The sequence below is a fragment of the Larus michahellis genome, chromosome 3 (assembly GCF_964199755.1).
Source record: "Larus michahellis chromosome 3, bLarMic1.1, whole genome shotgun sequence".
Taxonomy (NCBI): Eukaryota; Metazoa; Chordata; class Aves; order Charadriiformes; family Laridae; genus Larus; species Larus michahellis.
In genome coordinates, this window is record NC_133898.1 from 31,219,419 (window position 1) to 31,240,959 (window position 21,541).

At 39.1% G+C, this 21,541-nt stretch overlaps 1 protein-coding gene across 2 annotated transcripts in view; it reads left to right on the forward strand.

The window, feature by feature from the left end:
• The window catches only part of UBR2 (ubiquitin protein ligase E3 component n-recognin 2), a 59,021-nt gene extending 46,875 nt beyond the window's left edge, over positions 1 to 12,146 (forward strand). For both annotated transcript variants that reach the window (XM_074579542.1, XM_074579540.1), the window contains exons 38-47: positions 2,241 to 2,308; positions 2,838 to 2,973; positions 3,607 to 3,697; positions 4,225 to 4,355; positions 6,040 to 6,148; positions 6,395 to 6,451; positions 7,698 to 7,775; positions 8,068 to 8,238; positions 8,930 to 9,031; positions 9,817 to 12,146. In XM_074579542.1, the coding sequence (XP_074435643.1) occupies positions 2,241 to 2,308; positions 2,838 to 2,973; positions 3,607 to 3,697; positions 4,225 to 4,355; positions 6,040 to 6,148; positions 6,395 to 6,451; positions 7,698 to 7,775; positions 8,068 to 8,238; positions 8,930 to 9,031; positions 9,817 to 9,958 (1,085 nt within the window). In that variant the 3' untranslated portion in view covers positions 9,959 to 12,146. The remainder of the gene's footprint in view (positions 1 to 2,240; positions 2,309 to 2,837; positions 2,974 to 3,606; positions 3,698 to 4,224; positions 4,356 to 6,039; positions 6,149 to 6,394; positions 6,452 to 7,697; positions 7,776 to 8,067; positions 8,239 to 8,929; positions 9,032 to 9,816) is intronic.
• Positions 12,147 to 21,541: the final 9,395 nt, after the last annotated feature.

A 21,541-nucleotide genomic window follows, 5' to 3' on the forward strand; every position in this document is an offset into this window, starting at 1 on the left:
GCCGGAACTTTAAAGAGGAGGAAATTAAGTTTACTACAGTATTGAAAGGAAGTAGGATATTTGCAAAAGTCTGTGTTACGTTTGCAAACTTCTCTGCCTTTGAAAAGTAGCATCTGTGGTAAGGCAGGCCTGATTATGTAATGTCATGTATTAGTTGAGAATTTTAATAAGAACAGCCAAAACGTTCCAAGCTTGGAGCATTTTTAGATATAGGTGAAAAGTCTGAAGTTCAGCCTAACGCAGTAATTACCCACGAGGGGACTATTCTGAATGGGATAGTTTTAATATTTACAGTCAGTAGTGCAGGGAAACTTTTAAAATGCATTCATATACTGAAATTACTAGTAGAATTGATACCAACTACTTCAGCAAACAGTTGGCAGCTTTATGGGGAAGAATTTCATTAACATCAGTTCGTAGCAGTAATGATTGAGCTGATTTCTTTGTGAAGCAGAAGAGGAAATGTTGCTAGATATAGAATCACAGAATGTGTTGGGTTGGAAGGGACCTTTAAAGGCCATCTGGTCGAACCCCCCTGCAGTAAGCAGGGACATCTTCCACTAGATCAGGTTGCTCAGAGCCTCATCAAGCCTGGCCTTGAATGTCTCCAGGGATGGGGCCTCCACCACCTCTCTGGGCAACCTGTGCCAGTGCCTCGCCACCCTCATTGTGAAGAACTTCTTCCTGATGTCTAATTTAAACCTACCCTGCCCTAGTTTAAAACCATTGCCCCTCATCCTATTGCTGCATGCCCTTGCAAACAGCCCCTCCCCAGCTTTCTTGTAGGCCCCCTTCAGGTACTGGAAGGCTGCTGTAAGGTCTCCCTGGAGCCTTCTCTTCTCCAGGCTGAACAACCCCAACTCGCTCAGCCTGTCTATTGTCTATATTTGGCTGGAGCATTGCAGTATACGGTGTTCTGCATGCTTTGCATTTTCTTGAAAACTGGAACAAATGTTTCTTCAAAGCTCTTCCCTCCACCTCACAGAAGCAACTGTATTGCTTTTATTTTTATGAAGGAAAAGTGCTTGCTATTTAATTTTATTTTTCAAGGCTAGGAATAAAGAAAATTATTAACCTTTGATCTGTCAGTATTCTATTAACTATTTATACATAAAGATAACTTATTGAATAAAAGTTTGGTTTTGGAAGTCCCTTGTTCTAGTCAAGTTTTTGATAGAAGCATTTTTTAGGCTTTTGGGTTGAGTTCTGTGGCTATATGCTCACAAAAGTAAAAATATTTGAAATCTGAGTGGTGGTGAAATGTTTGCTAATAGAAATAGCTTCAAAATGTCACAGATCTTCAGCTGCTAATTTTCTGGCCAGCAATGCAGCACTCTTCAACTGAAGTATTTTTAGGTTATTTTGATAAGACTATTTTTTACTGTAATAGTGTTTTTAAACTTGGCAGCTTAATGCTTATAGCTACATTGTAAAACTTCTCATAGCTGCAGTTCGAACTCTTTTATTGTAAATCAGATTTTACTGCTTGGAGTAAAGAAGTTTGCAGCTGTTCCTTGATTGTTGTTTTAAATAGATTGTCACACTTTCAAGACACTTTATTTATGTTGTCTTTTAGATGGAGTTTACATTACTTGGAATTTATTAAGTGCGTGAATTTCTGTTGACAGCTGGAGTGCTTTGGTTAATACTTCATGGTTACTGTGAATGTGAATACTACAGAGATAGACCAATACCTAGCTCTTTCTTAATTAGAGAGAAAATAATGAATTTAAGAGACTCTTTAGGAGTGCATTTTTGAGTCCATAAGGCAAGTGAGTTACATGAGGCAAGTTTAGGGATCCTTGTAAAGCTAAGCGAATTGCAAAAGTTTCATTCAAACAGCTGCCCAACAGCCAACAATTAGTGTCTCTGTTTAGTCACTACTGTTTGAGCTTATTTCTGGGTCAGAGCTTGAGATACTATTTCATTTTATCTCCTACTGAAAACATAAGCAGTTACAGAAAGTCGCTATGGGAGTAGTGAATGGCAGCACTTACTTTGTTATAGTTACTTTGGGTTTGTTTCATTTCAATAGAGTATGGTCAAGTAGGCAAGAGTTTTTTCCAATAATGTTGAACAACTCTTGAATTCACACCTTTCTGGCCCAAACAGGTACATCTGTATTTTAAGTCCTTTAAGCATATAAACCAAGGCTCTCATTTTGTAACTGAAGTACGCTAAAATCTTTTCATAAATAAGTGTTCAATTAATAAATTTATTTTTCTCTCTAAAATACTCAGCACTGGTGCCTAATGAAAAAAATGGAAATCTTCCTTGCATACTTGATATTGACATGTTTCATTTATTGGTAAGTATTTTGTAATATATATTAATAAAGTTTTGATCTAGTAGGCGCTATGTCAAAACTTCATTGGAAACTTTCTCTTCACTCTGTTTGGAACCTTTCAAAATGTTCACGTTTTTAGTATTTTTTCACTACTTAATAGAATTTGAAGACTTTTTTTGTTGCAAGTATTCTGATCTATAAATAAAAAGGGGGTAAAATGAGGTAGAACGTATACTGGTTGGATGTTAAAAAAACCCAAACAAACAGTCCTCCCCCCAAAAAAACCCCAAACCCCCAAAATCAAAAGCAGCCCCCCCCCCCGCCAGCAAACCACAAACAAAAAATAGTAAACACCACCTGCCCCCAAAACAAACAGACCCCCAAAAAATCCTGATAGTTAATCATTGTTCCCTTAAATAATGGGTGAATAATTAGCTTTAGAATTAGCAAGGCATGCTGCCTTCTAAGGGTGTAGTTGCAGCATGAGCAGAGAAAATGGGAAGATTCAAAAAGAAAAGGAATATACCAGCTCTCTTGTTTTCTTTTACAGGTAAGCTTGGTGCTCTCTTTCCCTGCCATACATTGTCAGGATTTTTCAGGGGTTAGTCTTGGCACTGGAGATCTTCACCTGTTTCATCTTGTCACTATGGCACACATAATACAAATTTTACTTACCTCATCAACAGGTAATGCCACTTTCTTTCAACTTCTATTGAAATAATTCCTCAAATCTGTACTTGAAAAACACTTAAGGTGCTGATGGCAAATGTATGTAGTTTACAGTGGCAAAATAAAATTGCTGGTGCTCTCTCTTTTTCGACCCATAGAAAGTATTGATGGATTGTACTCAGAAAAGTTCAATCTTTTGCTTAACACTGGGTGATTTTTTTGGAACATAGGTAGTCATGAATCCTAGCTTTCCAGCTAATGTAGCAGTGCCTGGAAGTGTTTATTGCAGAGACTTGGCTTACGCATTGCATGATGAGTAAGTTGCAGTTAGTGAAATAAGGAATCAATGTATCTTCTGTCAAGAGGAACTGGATAAGGTGTAGTATGCCAAAAGCAAAGAACTCCAAGCAAGGAGTTAAGAAACCCAGCCAATCAAACAAGTAAACACAACACCTCTCTAGAGTTGACAGTAGCATAAACTTACCATATAAGATGTGTAGCACAAAACTTTTTTTCCAGTGCATCATAGTGTAGTACAGTGGAATGCTTCACTTAGTTTTGGCCTTTTTCTCAAAACTTGAAAAATTACATTCTTGCTGTGTAAACATGTATATATGAAATAACTTGCTTTTTATTTCTTTCTTCTTCAGAAGAGAATGGCATGGATCAAGAAGACACTAACGGTGAAGAGGAAGTAGCTGTGCTTACACTGTATAAATTTCTTTGCCAGTGTACAGGAAGGTAAAAGGGTGATCTTTTGATAAAATTTTATAATATTTTCTCCCTTCTGGACCCAACACTAACTACTGACTGAATTCTATATACTAATGCTATTAAAGATGAGAATTTTAACTTGGGAACTCCGCATCTTGTTTTTTATCTGCTACTTCTAGATAGAATTTTCAAGTCACTCTTCCTATAAATTCCTGTGTTTGTGCTCATAAAGATTATGCTCTGGGAAAAATTTTTTTTAGTCGGTTTGTAGATGTGTAGAATCTGGAATTGGCAGTGTCTGAGTACAGAAAACTTGTTAGGATCTGAAATGCCTATGCAAAATTTTCTTTAATTTACTGTCCCAGTTGCTTACATTTTTATGAATCTCTATTTCACTGTTTTTCTTGGAATTAGCTTTGTAGTAAACACTTTGCATAATGCTTGTTTCAACTGAAGTTAGTAATTTAATATGAAGTATGACTGAAGACTTACTAAATTGACTCGGACTGAAATGATTGAATAAAAGCAAATGTTTTTTAATGTGTTTTCTTAAGTGCCTTGAAAGAAATTTCCTCAGGCTGGCACCTGTGGAGGAATCTAAAAGCTGGAATCATGCCTTTCCTGAGATGTTCTGCTTTGTTTTTCCATTACTTAAATGGAGTCCCAGCACCCTCAGAATTGCAAGGTACTGTCTGCTTTGTATTAAATCAGCTTTTCAAAAGATACAAACATTTAAAGCGTCTCTCTTTTCTGAAGAAGCTGAATGAATGAATATGGGTTTGTTATCAGTGCAGAATCATATCTGCATAATGAAAAAGGAAAAAAAAAGAAAGAATTTTTTCCTTTTTGAAAATGTGTTTTTTAATATCGAGGCCAATGCTGTTCTGGATCACTTAAAACAGAAACTGATGCTCTTCTGTTAAAAAGTGAAATATTATTTTAAATCTATTGATTACTGTTTTCAAATGAGACCTGTATTTGCTTGCATTGATTTCATTCAAGTCAGCATCCGCTAATAATTAAAATCTCCAAATACACCCCAAATGATCAATGCTATTAACATACTTTACTGTCCCCCACATGTGGTGTATGTAGGGACTGAATGTAATTCTGAAGATACTGCTTCTAATAATAAGTAGGCTCACATTGCTTCAGGATTCCCGTGTTTAAAATAAAGCATCATATGTGGTGCTGAGCTGATAGGAGAATGGCTACAGAACTTGTAGAATGTTTCTTTGAGATATAGCTTCTTTACAAATTGTATTTAAAATGTAAATTATTTTAATTTAACAATAGCAATGCTTAAGGATTTGGGAGGAAAAAAAGAAACTCTATTTCTGAACTGTGATTTTTTTTCTGTAGCAAGGTTTCTCAAGTTTGTGTTCTGAACCGGTAGTGAGCACTTGGGTTCTTTTTACAGATACTCTTAAAGATGAGGTACAAAGTGCAGTTGTACTTCTATGGTAGGTCCATGGCCTTCAGAGAGCTGGTTGTAGGAGAGCGGAAAAGGAAGGCTTTGCTTCACTTTGTTACAGTCCTTGAGTCCCAGGTGCTTGGATGGCCATGCAGGTCCCCACCACCGAGGGATGTCCTGACAGTGGCCATGGCACTGGGTGTTTTGCTTTCCCTTCCACTCCCCTGCCCCAGGAGCCACCAATCCCACAACTGGCCCATATTGTTCTTCTCTGGTGTTTTACTGGGGATTGCGAAACAGCAATCACTTGTCCATGAGAAGGAAGTGAACACAGCTTTTATTATAATTCTTTTCACTCCTTTATTCAGGAGCAAAAGAGGCTGTGCCACGGAAGAGCTACCTGGTACTCTTCATCCTGAGGGTTGGGGTATCAGAAGCCCAGGGAGTCAAACCAATAGACGTAGTATGAATATGGCAGGCTGTCAGTTGTGTCCTACATGATATTTTAGTGGAGTTGGCATTGCAGGCATTTACACTTGCAATTTCTGTATTTCTGAGGCAAGTGGTATACTGCCTGTCACTGACCGCCTGTCTGGGTTTGTGTCGTGGACTCCAAGGAGCACGAAATAGCCATCTAACGGATGACATTAAAACAAACATACACTAAGTTGTAAAGACCACTGAACTCTCTGTTGTGGTTCTTCTATGGCTAGGCTTAAAACATGCTTAGAGGGGAAGTTTGAGCAAAGTTGCTTCTCGTTACTGGCAGTTTTCTAACATAGCTGTCTGATGCCTTTAATAGCACTTTTGTACTTCATACCACATTTTGGGTGTGGAGGAATACAGTTTAAAAAAAATACAAATAGCTGTCCCATTTAGGGCTGTATTTCGTTTGTTATAGTTAATGTCATTTGAAAAAAATGCAGTTATGAGAATTTTACTTTTTTTTTTACAGTAAATGGAACAAACCAGTTTGAACACTTATGTAGCTATCTTTCCTTGCCAAACAACCTCACTTGCCTTTTTCAAGAAAATAGTGAGATTCTGAACACATTAATAGAAAGGTAAGCCGTGTTTTTAACCTTAGTTTAAATATAATAAAGAATTCTGTGCAAGATAGTAATGTAAATATCCTCCCAGGAGTACATATATGGAAATAAATAGTAGACTTTGGAAAAAAGCATTTGTGAAAGCAGTGTTTTGAAAGAAATAATTTTGGTTGTGGAGATTATTGAATAGATGTACTTTGGAATTTTTACTTATTTATATAGTCCATTGAAGTTAAAAGCTAATTTTTTTCTTTCTTGTAGTTGGTGTAGTAACAGTGAAGTAAAAAGGTATCTCGAAGGCAAGAGACATGCTATCAGGTAAACATGGAGAATTTTTAAGCAGAGACAGGGGAGAAACTTTAATCTTGCAGTTTTCTCTGAATATTTATTGTAATAACGTATCAGTTCTGCTTTGTTGAATGACAGATACATTAGTGGATAAGCAGAGATTTTTGGAATTTTGTGAGAAAAGTGAAATATTGCTTCAATTAGTAGATTTCAAAGGCAAAGATAAATATTATAACTTTATTTAGACTGATCTGCAGTAGTCACAGGCCATAACATTTGTTCTCATGTTTCCTATAGTAGATTTGTACCTTCTGATTCAAAAGGTATGCTGTTGGTAAAAGACATTTACAATCCTTGTTTAAAAATACCAGGCATTGAAGAGCTTTTTAAAGAATCCTAATTCTTCAGTGAAATCAACACCGAATCAATTGCTAAAAAGAAAATTTGCTTTTCATACGTTTCTGCGTGCCAAGCAATTGAATTAAAAACACATTTAATGCCTAGTGGGCATAGAAAAGTGTTTGGGGTGTTTTTCTTTATGAAAGCTGGGTAAAAACAGTGATTATCAGTTACCCAAATAATTATAAATTAATATGAGGTTCACAGTGCTGTCATTAAAAATATATCCCTGCATTTTAATCTCAGTCAATCTTTCAACGTTGCACATACAATAAGGCTACGTGACAAAAATAAAAATTAATCACTTCATCTGTTAAATACCAGGCCATTAACAGAATATCTCATACAGTAAGAATACTTTGATTGCATAATTAATTTCTTGTTACGTGCGATGATTGTTGGGGCTTTTTTCCATGTGTTCCTTTTGCTGATTCATAACTGCTCATCCCAAGATTATGTCTAACTTGACAGTGATTTTTTTTCCCCCTCTCAGCATGTTCTTGTACATTGCTTCTCTTACAAACCTCTATTTACATTTCACAGTCTAATTTGTATTATTCCTAGAGTTGAAGATTTTCAAAATTTAGCATGTAGCATCTGCAAGAAAAATAAGTTTTAACTGTTACTTCTAAAGATATTAATATTTGATATTAAACAGGTCCTTCTCATTGCATGAATATTTCATTCTCTTCAGGATACAAGTTCTCTGAACTTGAGTGTCAGACTATTTTCCATATAGTAGAAGAGAAGAGGAAAACTTTAAAAATTTAATTATTCACAGATGGTGTATAGATGAGTTGGAAAAAACATGAATGAGTTTGAAATCACTGTATTATTCATTGAAATATGAGTGGTTAATTTGACTGCTTTATTCTAGCTATGCAAGAGAATCCAACAAATTGATAGACCTTCCGGATGACTACAGCTGCCTCATTAACCAAGCATCCAATTTCTCGTAAGTTGTATGCAATTAGTGAGGACTCCTAAAGTCTTCTCCTTCTGGTGAACTGGGAAACCTCTAACCTGAAAGTCTCAGGAAGATACTTGTAGAATCGTAAAGTTAATATTGACTTTGCACATATTGACTGCTTTCTCTTCCAGCAAAACTGGTGTATTTCAGTGAAACAGAAATTGCAGGGATCGGTATAACTGTTAACTGTGTAAATGTTCAAAAGTACTTTTGAATCTTTTTGCCATCTAGAGTTAATATATACAATGAATTATTATTTTTTTTTGCTTAACAAAAGGTGTCCGAAATCAGGTGGTGATAAAAGCAGAGCCCCAACATTGTGCCTTGTGTGTGGGACCATGCTGTGTTCTCAGAGTTATTGTTGTCAGACTGAATTAGAAGGAGAAGACGTTGGAGCTTGTACTGCACATACGTACACTTGTGGCTCTGGAGTGGGCATATTCCTTAGGTAAGGAACTGAACACCGCTACTTATATTGCTAGGTTAGGTGGCGTGTGTGGACATGAAATGCATAGTTCTATAAATGTGGTTGTAGGGGTGGTCTGTAAAGGCAGGGGTTTGCTAAATAGCAGGGCTGCCTGAAAACTAGAGCGTGTTCCACTTCCTTGTACTTTGGTGTATAAGGTTCAGAGGTTGTTTCTTTGAAGATAAGGTATCATGCAAAAATTGGAATTTCATTTTAAAGTGAATTGCCTTTTCTCTGTGGGTTTATTTCCGCTCAAGTTTTACACAACAATGGAGGTAAATACCTTGATTTTGTAGTTGTTGCTGCTTCTGTTGAAAACATGCAGATTCATTTTAGTTGTCTTCCTGCATACAAGGAAAGGTTAGGTAATGTCTCTTTTCATTTTGGCGAAGATTAGCGATAAGTCAAACTGTTTTATTTTCTCATTGCGGTTATGTTTAATACTTTACACAGACTGGAAATAATATGACATGAAACTACATTGACTTTAACTGCTACTGAGGAGTTATAACAGGAAGAGAATAAGATCTTCAGGTGTTTTTTTTAAAAAGTACCTTTAAAAGTCTGTACATGCAGGTTATACAGAATAAAAGTAGGTGAGAATTGGAAAAGCAGTGTCTATGAAAACATGAGAAACCCTTTGCTTAAATATCTTCTCTGTGTTTCTCTCTAGAGTACGAGAATGTCAGGTGCTATTTTTAGCTGGAAAAACAAAGGGCTGCTTTTATCCTCCTCCTTATCTCGATGACTATGGAGAGACAGACCAGGGACTCAGGTATATATTTTTAAAAGTATATCTTTTAAAGACAGGAGTTTTAAAACTTATCCGTTTTGTACAATAAACGTTCTATGTTACCTTTTTATTTTAATTGTATAGGCAATATTATATTTTTTCCATTGCTGCTGCATCTAATATCTTCAAACATTTTAATGCTAGCATGTGATTTTGAGTTAAAAATATTTAATGGAAGATCCTTCCCAGGTTACAAACAGTTGTCTTGAGAAGTAAAAACTTAAATCTTTTTAGCATCTGTGAAGTTGCCTAGAAACTAAGGCTGAAAATTTTATTTGTATGTAGTGCATTTATTTGTATAATCTGTGCTAATTTAATAGCAAGTGAAAATACTATATTGTGATTTTATTCAGTGTGGTAGGTTTTTATCTTAACCGTATCTCTGCTTCCTACGGGGATAATTGGGGGATGTAAATATTGCTAATGCTTGCTGCTTCTGAAACTGGTCCAAACCATAGAATATGAGCTGGTTCAGCATGGAAAGAGTGCTGAAAGCCTACGTTCAGACTTCTGTGGTGTCTACATGAGATTCCCAAAGGCTGGAGAGAACTGTTATGCAGTAGGGGTTGGGGACCAGACAAGGTAGCATTCCTGTTTACTAATCAAAATATCTGTCGATCTGTTCTGGAAAGAGAATAATGTTAAAGGGTTATCTAAATATTTTGATTTTTTTTTTAAGAGTTATCTAATATTTAATATGTGTACCTGGGGGGTTGTGCTTAGTTGCAGTGTTTTGTCATTCCTAATAAGTTTTATCTCCTTTTCAGACGCGGGAATCCCTTACATCTGTGCAAAGAGCGATTTAAAAAGATTCAAAAACTCTGGCAGCAGCACAGTATCACAGAGGAAATTGGACATGCACAAGAAGCAAATCAAACACTAGTTGGCATTGATTGGCAGCATTTATAATGGTTATCTGCTGAATACTGGAACTGTATTAAGATTTTTGTAACTTGGTAAACTTTTCAAAGGAGGGATTAGGAAAACAAACGTCTGAGGAAAAAAAAACCACACAAACCCAGTCCTGTTATTTAATCTTTGTTTTACAATGTATTTCATAAAGATACCAGTTAACATTAATCAAGTAAACTTCTTTCTATGTAAGCAAGTTTTATTAGTCATATAATTTGCACTGTGCTTCCTTCACAGAAATGTCTTGGGTTATAAACCTGGGCAAATGAACTTGAGTTTCTGATAAAAAAAAAAAAAAAGAATGACTCTTTTTGGAAGTCTGACTATGATTTTTCTTATAAATTGCAAGAGAAAAAGACTGCTGAAACAGAAACTAGATAGAGCACAATTACGGATTGTGTTTTGCCCCTTGCTAGTAATCTGAGCCGTTTTATTTATTATTCTGCATTTTAATACTTAAGCTGTGTGTACATGCAATGGAATGAAGTAAGGAAGCAAATAATGTAGCAAATGGATGTTTCTGTCGGCATCAGTGGATAATTCACTCTTTCACTTGGTGTATCTAAAACGATTTTGTCATTTGTACTCTTGCAGCTTTCTTGCTTCTGGTTGTTTTTTAACTAAAAAAACCTAACACTAGCTTTACAAGTAAAATAATTTAATTTAAAGCTTTTTCCAGAGCATTGCACTCTTTAGAATTATGTAGTTTGTAATTTGAATTTAGCTGGGAAGCCCTTTCACTTTCAATTATGTGATTGGTTATTGGTATTCAAGGGTTGACATTGTGCTTTAGAAGATATTTTAAGATAAAGACAATACGTAAAATGTCATGAAAGCTAACTTTATGTTAATTTGCAGAAGCACAGAGGATATTTTCTTCATTTTTGTTAACAGTCAACTTGTAAGATGCAAATCCCGTCTCCCTTTTGTTGCAGACAAACTGAATGGTTTCCTCTGGCTTTGAAGGGCCACAGTCACACTGCCCACATTTTTGCATTGATTCATTTTTTTCTGTTGTCCCATCAAGTATATTTACTTTTTGGCTTGATTTAAAGCTCTGTAAAGATGTTTGCATATAGTATATTTTATAAATATATTCTATAACTGCGCAGATTTGCACTTGATATGAGGGTGCCTGAAGGCAGTGAGTTTTCTAGCTGTATGTAATTAGACCTCCAAGGTGTCTCTAAAAAGTGACATTATGCTTATTGACTTAAAATAAAATCCATTACCTTTATCTCTCCTATCTTCTGACAAATTAGTAAAATCTTAATTTACATAGTGCTGTTTCCTTAATAATCTGTGATTCTTTTAGTTAAAAGTCTTACTTTCTGACTACGTCTTCAGCCCGGATAAGCAGTCCCTTTACTGTCTGACGTGTCTTCAGTTACACTCGGTCTGACTGAATTGTTTCTATTTTTACAGATTTAATGCTTCAGATAAATTTTGTATATTCATGGTGTACAGGACAATTTTTCAGACATTCAGTAACAGTATTGAGTGAAGATGTGAAATATGAAATAAAGAAACTTGGCCAATGTTGATTTCCTTTTCTTAAAAACAGTACAGGCTACTTTTGTCTCTATTACCTGTTGTAGTTCTAATCATTTATATATTGCTGTCACTTTTTACAGAGACATGCAGAAGTTGCAGGGGAAAGAAGGGAAAAAAAAGACATTAATGCTTTATCTCTGCCTTCCCCTACTTAAGTTGGTTGATATATCAACGATTTTCTGTGCACGGTACTTAAAAAAAATCACACTTTTTTTTGTGACTTTACTATTCCTTTGCAGAGAGTCTTGCTTCTTAAACTGTGTGCCACAGTTTCAAATAATGTGTAACTGCATTGAAAAACTCTCTTTTCCTGTAAGCACAGTATTAAAAAAATAACTTATGATACTGACAGATTTCTCTGTGCAAAGCAAAATATTGATAGCAAGAAGGATTTTTTTTTTTTCTCTGGGATCAGAGTTGGAGACTGCAAGGTTGAATAGGTTAGCAAAATTGCGACCACAAATAATTGCAAAGTAGGCAATTTATCATTTTTTGCAAGTTTAGTCATTCTTTACTCAAGACTTCTATTTTCTGATTTGGTTTGCATGTATTTATATTAATGTAGAAATATTTATAACATTGTTTCAGTATGAGGGAAATAATGACTGTAATAAATTGGCTATAACTTTAATATTTGCGGATTGTGTGTACAATCTACAATGTATTACGTGTTTGGGGGGAGAAAAAAACAACAACAAAAACCTCACAAAATCCCCAAACCGGAAACCATCACAACAGAAAACAAAACAAAGCTGAAAACATCAAGTAAATTCTTTTGGTGTTGACCTTAAATAAGTACATTTTAAACGTCGTTTTTCAAATCTTGCTGAGCTCGTTCCTTCAGGTGTGTCACCTTGTTAATCACAAGCTAAAAGAAATGCCTGGATGTGCAACATCTGCAATTCCCCGGCTAAAAATGTAAGGTGATTATATTATTAGAGTCATTTGCTTCAGTCAGATAAACCTTTCTTGACCTCTACCAAAAAGTCTAATCATCTTTTTAAAGGATTGTAAATTATATTTTGTAAAGGGATGAGGGCTGAGGTTCACATCAGTAATGTTTTTTACTCTGTTCATACTTCAAGATAACACTTTGTACTCTCCCAGCCTGCCATAGGAGGCACCTCTAAATGAGATGCCTTGGCATCTCATTTAAGTGCGTTTTATTTTATGCTAAGTGACTTGGTGTTTTGTTTAGAAGCTACATCACTGTGATCGTTTTCTCTATGACCTGAACGTGTAGAGGAAAAGCTGGATGCTCAACTTACTGTGAAAGTACCGTCAGCACAAAACCCCAGCTGTTTTCCTTTCTGGAAAATTAAATTGCATGCGGGGAGTTGCATCTTAAATCTCTTCACAGAAGAGTCCTGTTACAATGAACTGAGCCTGCCGCCCTGATGCCCTGGACTCCCCTTCTCTCCTTTCTGGGAATTACCTTTGGCAAGAAGTAGTGGCTCTGTATTTGCACCCCACTGTTGAGATTATTCATTATTGAGTTAAATATGACAGTATTAAGCAGTTTTGGTTTGAATATGAGCCCTTGGGGAATGCCACTTGTAACTGGTTGGTGTCCAGCTCTTCATTGCTGCCCTCTGAGCCTGAAAATCCAGCCGGGTTTCTGTCTACTTTGCAGAATAGCGTACATCTCCCCAAACTGGTTATGAGGATGTCCTCTGAAACCATATTGGAAGTTTTTCTAAAGTGAGACGTTCACTGTGGTTTAACAGCAACTTTGATTTACTAAGAAGCAGAAGAGAAACGGGCCTTTAAACTAACCCAACAGTTGAATGATTTTGTGTATGACCAGGATAGGGAGCCTATCTCTGATAATAGCGAGAGATACTGGTTTGATCTTTGTGGGGTTTCTGTGGGTTTTCTGATCTTCATATTTTCTTATTGCAATCTGCGCTCTTGTTTGGTTGTTGTCAGGAGTGTTGCCTGGCCAGTCCTGCATCTTAGTGGGAATGGGATGGTGCTCTTCATATCCTAACTGGCATTAAAGGAAAACTTTCTCAGGGAGGCATCCACTTCTCTACCATTAGCTGTTCAGTTCCTCGTCTCCTTATGGTGAATGTCCCAGAGTCCTACTGGACCCTGCATGGGGAGAAGGTTGGAGACTTCATGGGAACGACACTGGGTGCAGTTATTATCAAGGTTTGCCTTCTGCAGGAATGCTTCCAGGTGCTCAAGGTGTGATGACAGCTGGAGATCCCAGGCTTGGCTGAGGCTCTGGGCCAGTCAGTGCTTGCCCACAGGCCAGGTTCTGGGAGTTCATCCACTGGAAACCTCTCAGAGGCCTGACTGAAAGCCCCATGGAGCTGTGCTCTTCAGACTGATAGGCAGCTTTTTCCAGTAAGAGTGAAGAAGGGGGTTTATTATTATCTTTATTCTATTCCAAGGCTAATCATGGTCAGGAGAAATAGCAATTCCTGGTTCTGTTCTGGGAGAGTCAGCTCTGTGTCCTATTGCTAATGCGGCTGTGACTCTTACGGAACTGTATTGAGCTAGTTTTGTCAATATTTTTACCTTCTACTGATCAATGCATATTTTTTTAAACATTTTGCAGGCTGATACAGAACATAAGCTACAGTAAAATAGTTCAGACGTTTACGAAGCAGAGGCTTGTGAATGTGACACGTTGAATGTGTGTTGTAGCCCTCTGATCGTGTAGGGAGTGTGTGGATGCTGTTTAGTGCACCGTAGCACCAGCCGGCTCTAAGAAGTGGCCGAGTATTAATGGCGATAGGTGGAAGCCGCATAGTAAAACATCCTCTTGCTTCGGCTTGAGACCTTATTCAAGGGGAAAGTGATTTTATTTAACTTTCAGTTCACTGTACCCACCTGCACACTTACACCTACAGGCACCAGGATGTGTGTGTCCAGGTGGCCCGGCCAGGACTGCTGTGTGCTACAGAGGACAGGAGCGGTGGCTGCCACCTCCTCCCTGCGTACCGCAAACTGGCTTTTGGAAAGGTCTTTTGTACCTGTTGGGATTCAGCAGTAACTGTGGTGCCATGTTTTGCCTCAGTATCCTGCTTCACCCTTCGTAAATCCTTAAGTAAGGCTGCCCGTTGTCTTTTCTTTCTTGTTTTGGGGTGTCTTGCCTAAAATACAGTAACGTGAAGAGGAATGGCACACGTAACACACGATAACCTCATTTTCTCCCTCTTGTTACCAAAGAGTAGGTCTGCTGCTGAGAAGTCAACTGCACTGTGGCCATTTGGAGCTCAGGCTTCCTCATCTAGTTGTAAGCAACACATTTCTCAGCATCTAACTGCTTTATTGCCGTCAGTCACGTCCCTGTTTATCAATACATGCAGCTCTTTAAAGGCTTGCTCAAGTATTTCTTCTGCTGTTCCATATGTGCACGTTTCTATTCATACTTCATTTGTAGCAGTTTTAACCTTTCTTCTACAAATCTTTGTACCAAGTATAAAAACTGCTTTGCATATTTTTATCTTGAGGCTGTAGCATATTCATCCTCTTATTTTTTCCTGCTCTTCTGCCACCTTTCCCCCTCTCCTGGCATGCAAACGTTAGATGCCCAAATCTTGTATCTTGTGTCTTGAAGCAGAGATTTGTCAAATGCTTCTCTTGAAGAAAACCAGAAGAGGGAGAGTATGAGGTGTTTCTGCAGTGCACCAGGTGTAGGAAATAAGAAGTGGCAAATACTGGTCTTCGTCTCCATGACAGCAGTGATTAAATGTTACTTTTTCTTCAGTTTGTGGAATATCTATTTTCAGTCTCTACAGACAGCATGAGCTTGGAGGTGTTGAGTTTTCCAGGTTGTCCTTTGCGTAGGATCCTGGAAGGAAAGTCAGACTGGCTGGTGTGCCCCGGGCAGGGTGGGACAGCTGAGCTCAGGTTAGTGATGGCGTCTGCAGACCACTGCGGGATGCTTTAGTGACTTATAAAACCAAGGTGTTGATTTGAAATCAGCCACATGTTTGAGGAATAACGTGTGGAACCTGTTCCTGTACTTGCAGTACTCTCTACACGTGGAGGGTGCTACAGTGTGTTAATAAATTGGAGAAAAGGTAATATAAAAATAACGAAGGCAAGGAGATCAGCAATATGTTCTCTGATGTGATTCACTGATGTTCTCTACCTAGAGACGCCTGCACAGAGGGGTGATGTTTGGTCCTCATAAAGACAGCTCCGAGGAGCCTGCGTTTTCTTGCAATGGTTGTATCGGAGTCTTTTGGAATGAATGTGCAATTCGGCACAAAGTACACTAGAAGAAGAAAAAAATTCTGCAGTAATTGTTGGAGATCCATTTAAGGCTGTTGAACTAGTCGGGCCATCTCATCTGTGTATTTGAAGTCTTTCCATGTCCAGCTTTGGTAATTCATGAAATGCTGCAGTAGCTGGAAGCTCATAAGATTGCATGAACTCTGAAACGAAGTATTTCGCGTTGCATTTTCTTTTTCTGTACACTCAATGTAGGCTTTAAGCTTTTAAGCTTTCAGCTCGAACAGGATGGAGATGAAAATAAGAAGAAATTTTGAGTGTTTTTTTTTTTTATTTAATGGAGAGATAAATGCTATGTGATAGCAACATGTGTGGCGCTTGGAGCATGCAGAAGCACACAGTGTTCGGCTGGGAGGCCGGGGGGTAACTACTGTTAAAATCAACATGTGCGAGATAGATACTCAAATAAAACAGCATGGGTAACGTTTCAAATGGTGGGCGTCGCGTCCACAGGTGTCACGTCTGTCTAAGACAGCAAACGCGAGAGCAAACGTGGCTGCTTCATTGCACTGGAGCGTAACACGTGCTGGGGGTGGGAAGCCCTGCTCCGGGCACGGCCAGTGAGGTGCTCCTGCTTTCCCATGGCAGTAGTGGTGGTGGTTGTAATGGAAGAAGGATGGGGTTATTTCCTGCTCTCAGAGCTTCGGCATCCACTTGTAACTCTTCCCCAGTGGCAGAGACCTAGTTGTGACATATTTGAAGAGAGTGTGTGGCACTGGGAATGTGGACCCGCATGAGCAGCACGCCTGGTTGAGTGCCCGCTGGCAAAGAGGGAGGGGACAGAAAGTCATTTTGTCCCCCTGGAGTTGGGGACATGCTGCAGTAGTGATTATTTGAAGTCTAGATATACTATTGTGAGTCTCTTCCTGAATAAAATGCTTCCTGAAATGAATTTAATCCATTTTTAGTACTACTTAATCTCAATAATAATTTGAAGTACTCTAAAATTTTAAAAAAAAGACGAGTAGAGAATAAATGTAAATTTTAGGACTTAATTACACTTAAAATTCTGGGATGAAAACAAGAAGTGCTGTCATAATTTACTTAAAATATGCCTACAGCAACATTACAGAATCCATGTTACTTCTGCTTTTGATTAATTCATATAATTAATGAAAGATTCATCCATACGAACTTGCGAAGTCACCTTGTCCTCGTTTGTATCTTCCACCTGTGGGTTTTTTGTCTTTAACCTTAGTCTTATGTGTGTCAGTGGGGTAAGTCACACCCATTTGAAAAAGCGTTTGCCTAAAGCAGAGCTGTGCTACCCTCTGAACAGGTTACTGGGGCCGTTGAGAAGGCAAAAAGTAATTTTTAAAAGGAAAACTTTGCGTTGAGGGACTATGCGTGTCTTGGAACAGATGACCACAGCGAGCTATCTCCTTCTAGGTCGCGTGTGCTGATGTTTCCACCTGGCTGGAGAGTGGGCTCGGTGTGCCCCCGGCTGGGGGGGACGCCATAGCTGGCAGGGACGGCGGTTCTTTGATGCTGCTGTTAAATTCTGCATTGTTGCATATTTGAAAGGGACTTCTATGGGTGTTTTTCAAGAATTAAGCCTCCTGTTCACCCTCTTGCCAAGACTGTCGGTGTGAGAGATTGTGTGCCTCAGACTTACTGCCTTCTGCTTGCCAACCTTTTGGTCTCCTCCTTTCGTGGCCCCCCACAGCTGCAGTTGTGCCTTACTGAATTTCACGTGCCTGAGTCTCCCTATTTCGGATTTGTGCTGCTTGTCCCTCTGTCATGGTTTCAGCTGGGATAGAGATGACTTTCTTACTCACAGCTGGTATAGGGCTACGTTTTGGATTTGGGACAAAAATAGTATTGGTAAAACGCTGGTATTTTTGGTTGTTGCTAGCTAGTCAAGGCCTTTTCTGCTCCTCACACTGCCCAGCCAGCAGGCAGGCTGGGGGCACAAGAATCTGGGAGGGGACACAGCCGGGACAGCTGACACCAACTGACCAAAGGGATATTCCATGCCATGTGACGTCATGCTCAGCATATAAATTCGGGGGAAGAAGAAGGAAGGGGGGGGACTTTTGGAGTGATGGCGTTTGTCTTCCCAAGTAACCATTACACATGATGGAGCCCTGCTTTCCTGGGGATGGCCAAACACCTGCCTGCCCATGGGAAGCAGGGAATGAATTCCTTGTTCTGCTTTGCTTGTGTGTGCGGCTTTTGCTTTACTTATTAAACCGTCTTTATCTAAACCATGAGTTTTCTCACTTTTACTCTTCTGATTCTCTCCCCCATCCCAATCGGGGGAGTGAGCGAGCGGCTGCATGGTCCTGGTTGTCAGCTGGAGTTAAACCACAACACCCCGTTTTGCCTGGGAACGTGATGTAAAATGCGTGGAAGCTCGTGTGCCTGGTTGAAGCGGTGTGACTTCGTCAGGCGACGGGCTGCAGACCTGCCCTCGGGTCCTAGTTTTGCTGAGTTTGCCTGGTACCTCTGATTCTTGCGCCACCCTTTTCTCTGGAAAAAATCTGCTTTGAGAGCTAACTGTGGAACTTGATGGTTAACGTGTTTACGGACTAGCCTTCTTGTTAGTAGACACGGGTTAATCAGGCAAGACTTATTCTGTGTGTGTTGCTTTAGAAGGGGCCGGTGGGAGCCCTGCTCAGCCCTTCCTCCAGCACCGTGCCCAAGGGGGAGGTGGCAAAACGGGGTGCGTTCCCTGGGGAAGGGTGCTGTGGCAGTGGTGCCCACAAAGCTGAGCTCCGGGCCAGGGTTTCTTACAGCTTTCCCACCTCACAAATGTGCTTTGGATCAAAATTCAGCAATACTTGTAAAATGACACAGGATCAGCCAATGCAGGTGCTTTACTACGTCGGTGTTTGTCAGTCACTGAATGCTATAGGTCTGATATAAATTTTTTTTTTTTTTTAATAAAAAAGGTTTCACGTACACAGTACTTCAGCCATCCAAATGAAACCTGCCTTCCTGTTACCAGAAATAAATTCGCCTAAGCCTTCATCTCCCCGCAGGGGGTTGTTATCACATGGCATCATTCTATTTTTCTGGCCTTATCTCTTAATTGACTAATCTCTAATAATGCTCTTTATTCATTTTTTTTTTTTTTTAAACAGGCATTTGTGATCCGTCCCCATTTTATGATGATTATGGTAAGAGCAGCGTTTCCTTCTTTGTTTTACAAAACAAACAAGTCAGGTGAAAATAAGTAGTTGTTTTGCTGGGATGCCTTTTTCTTTATATCGGCCTTGAAAATCTTCCCTGACCGCTAGCTGTAAGGGCACGGTGCTTGGGAGCCCAATATAGCATTCCCATGCTCTTCGCTAAGCTGCACACATGCATTTGTCTGGTATTATAAAATGTCCAAGCTCATGTAATGCATGGAGGCTAATCTTATCAATTGTATTAAGGCTACTTAGGAATTAATAGCCTTAAGGAAGCTGTTTTTTATTTCCTCCTTTAAAGCACTTCAGTGAATGTTCTGTGTCCCTTCAAATAAATGTCACCAGTAACATGGTGCACTTTTTGTCATTTCTTTTAAAAAAATAAATTCTGTTTCTTAAAAGTTGGCACTTCAAGGCCTTGGGCTGGCTCTCAGATCTGGGTACTTGGATTTAAGCCGGTAATCCATTGGAGGTACCTAAAAAGAAGTGGCCTGGTTAGTATGAATTAAGCTCACATCCTTCTGAAGTTTATTAGTTTGAAAATCAGGGCACGGGTCTGGGAGCTGTTGGGTTGCTGCAGGCAGCTTTGACTACGTGAGCTTTACTATGTAAAGTTAAAATAACAACAATGCTTTCTTTTAAATGTCTGCTGCAAATTAGATTTAAAACGGGAAAAAAAACAGGTTATAAACCCAGTGTAGCTGATTGTCAAGGATCCTGTGGATGATGGTGGTTTCACTTGTTGAGCATGTCTACAAGTTAAGGCCTGTGAAGATGTTTTAATTCCAATGTACTACAAGAGGATGCTACTAAAATGGTCCAGCAAATTCTGCTCTTAGTAAGAGGCAAGTGATTCAGGGGGTCTGTTTGCACATCCTGAGCTTAGCTGGGCACGTGGGAAGAGGAAGGTTTGCTTTCTCTCAGACCATTATGTAGAGGGGGAAAATCTTCTCACCTATAGGAACACGCAAAATGGGTCCAAAAAAATGAATTCAGAAGCAAAAAATTGCATCAGTAATGCAAATTAAAGAAATCTGTATTAAATTGTATATATTTAAACATTTTCTTTAAAGAGATCTTTACTTGCAATATAATTTTTAATACCTAAATTTACATTTGCAGGCAGCAGAGATATCTTTATCTAGAGCAGCATTTGCAATGTCACAAGAAAGTGTATTTAAGATTGGACAAATGATATATTACAGGTAATATTTTACAAAGCAGTCATGTTACAATCTTGTAGTAGTCATAAGATGTTACATAGGTCTTCATTAACCAGGAGGCTTTATTTTAGACAGCATTAGCATATACACTATTTGTTTTTATTTGTATGAAACCTTGATTCTGGTACTATTCTTCATAAACTTGTCTCACATGGTCTGTCTACCTGCCGAATGCTGTGAGACCCTCGACTCTGGCAACTGGCTTCTCCAATGTGGCGTTGAAAGAATAATTTGACAATTTGTTATGTTGCTTTAGCAATAGGCTGAAAAAAAACCCCAAAACCAAAAAAATAGAGACCACAGATAATTGGAGAGTCCTGTCTAAAGCAATGGCCTAAGCCAGATTTCTAGGGTAGCAATAAATCTAGATCTCTTTGAAAAAAATCAGATGTCTAGTTAAGTAACCAGTATAAATTACAGCACACTGAAGCCTCACAAGGAAAAACTGTAATTAATCCTTGTGATACAGCTCCTCTCCATACATGACTCCTCCAAAAAGCTCTTCTCTGATATACGTGGCCACATGATGCGCCATCCACAATCCCGCTCTTCTCTTAACTGACCAGCTGAGAGGAGCAGCCGGTCGTAGTGATGTCTTACTGAGAAGGAAGGAGTTGGTCTGGTTTGTACAGTTCTGCCATGCAGAGTGTCCCTCAGCAAAGCAATAGACGATAGGCTGTGGTGAATAGCAAGTTGGCTTGTACGGTCGTGCCCTTGTTCTAGTCACTCTTACGCACAAAAGAATAGAGTTGACTTTATAATTCGCTATCGTAACTAAAGTTAAAAGCTTTGACCAGCTTTGAAAAAGTGAAAGGATGCCACAAATACCTGTCAAAATCAAACCCTGGCGTGCAGATGGCTTGAAACAGCCTGGCCACCGAGATGTAGACTATGGCTTGAGGTATGGACGCGTCCCTGCGTGTCCCGCTGTGAGCTGGTCTGTCCAACTTAGACCGAGTTTGAACAAAAGCCAGAGGAGCTGAGGGCTGCTGGGGCAAGTGCACAAGTGATTAAGAATGAAAACTAACGGGCTGTGCAATGATTAGGCAGCTGCAAACACGGCTTCATTGGAAGACCGGCCAACAACCAGGTGGAAGGGACCTGCTGAGAAAACCCTCCCAGGTAGGCTGCAGAGGAGGAGAGCTTTTGCACAACCGAATTAAAAACAAATGTGGTGGCTGGCTCCTAGCTGAGGGACTGAGGTGTCCGCAATTGTTCGTGCAGGGGCTCGGGGCTTGCTCTGTCGGGTTTCTTTCCTTTTAGCTAATTTATCTGGCAGCTGCAGAAAAACTCAAGATGATGCGCTGTTCCCTCACTAGAGGCCACGCACCACAGCAGACTTTTTCCACGTCTTATTCCAACTTTGCATATGAGAAGAGGGTCCTCCAGCTACGACAGTATGTTTGGAGAGATGCAAC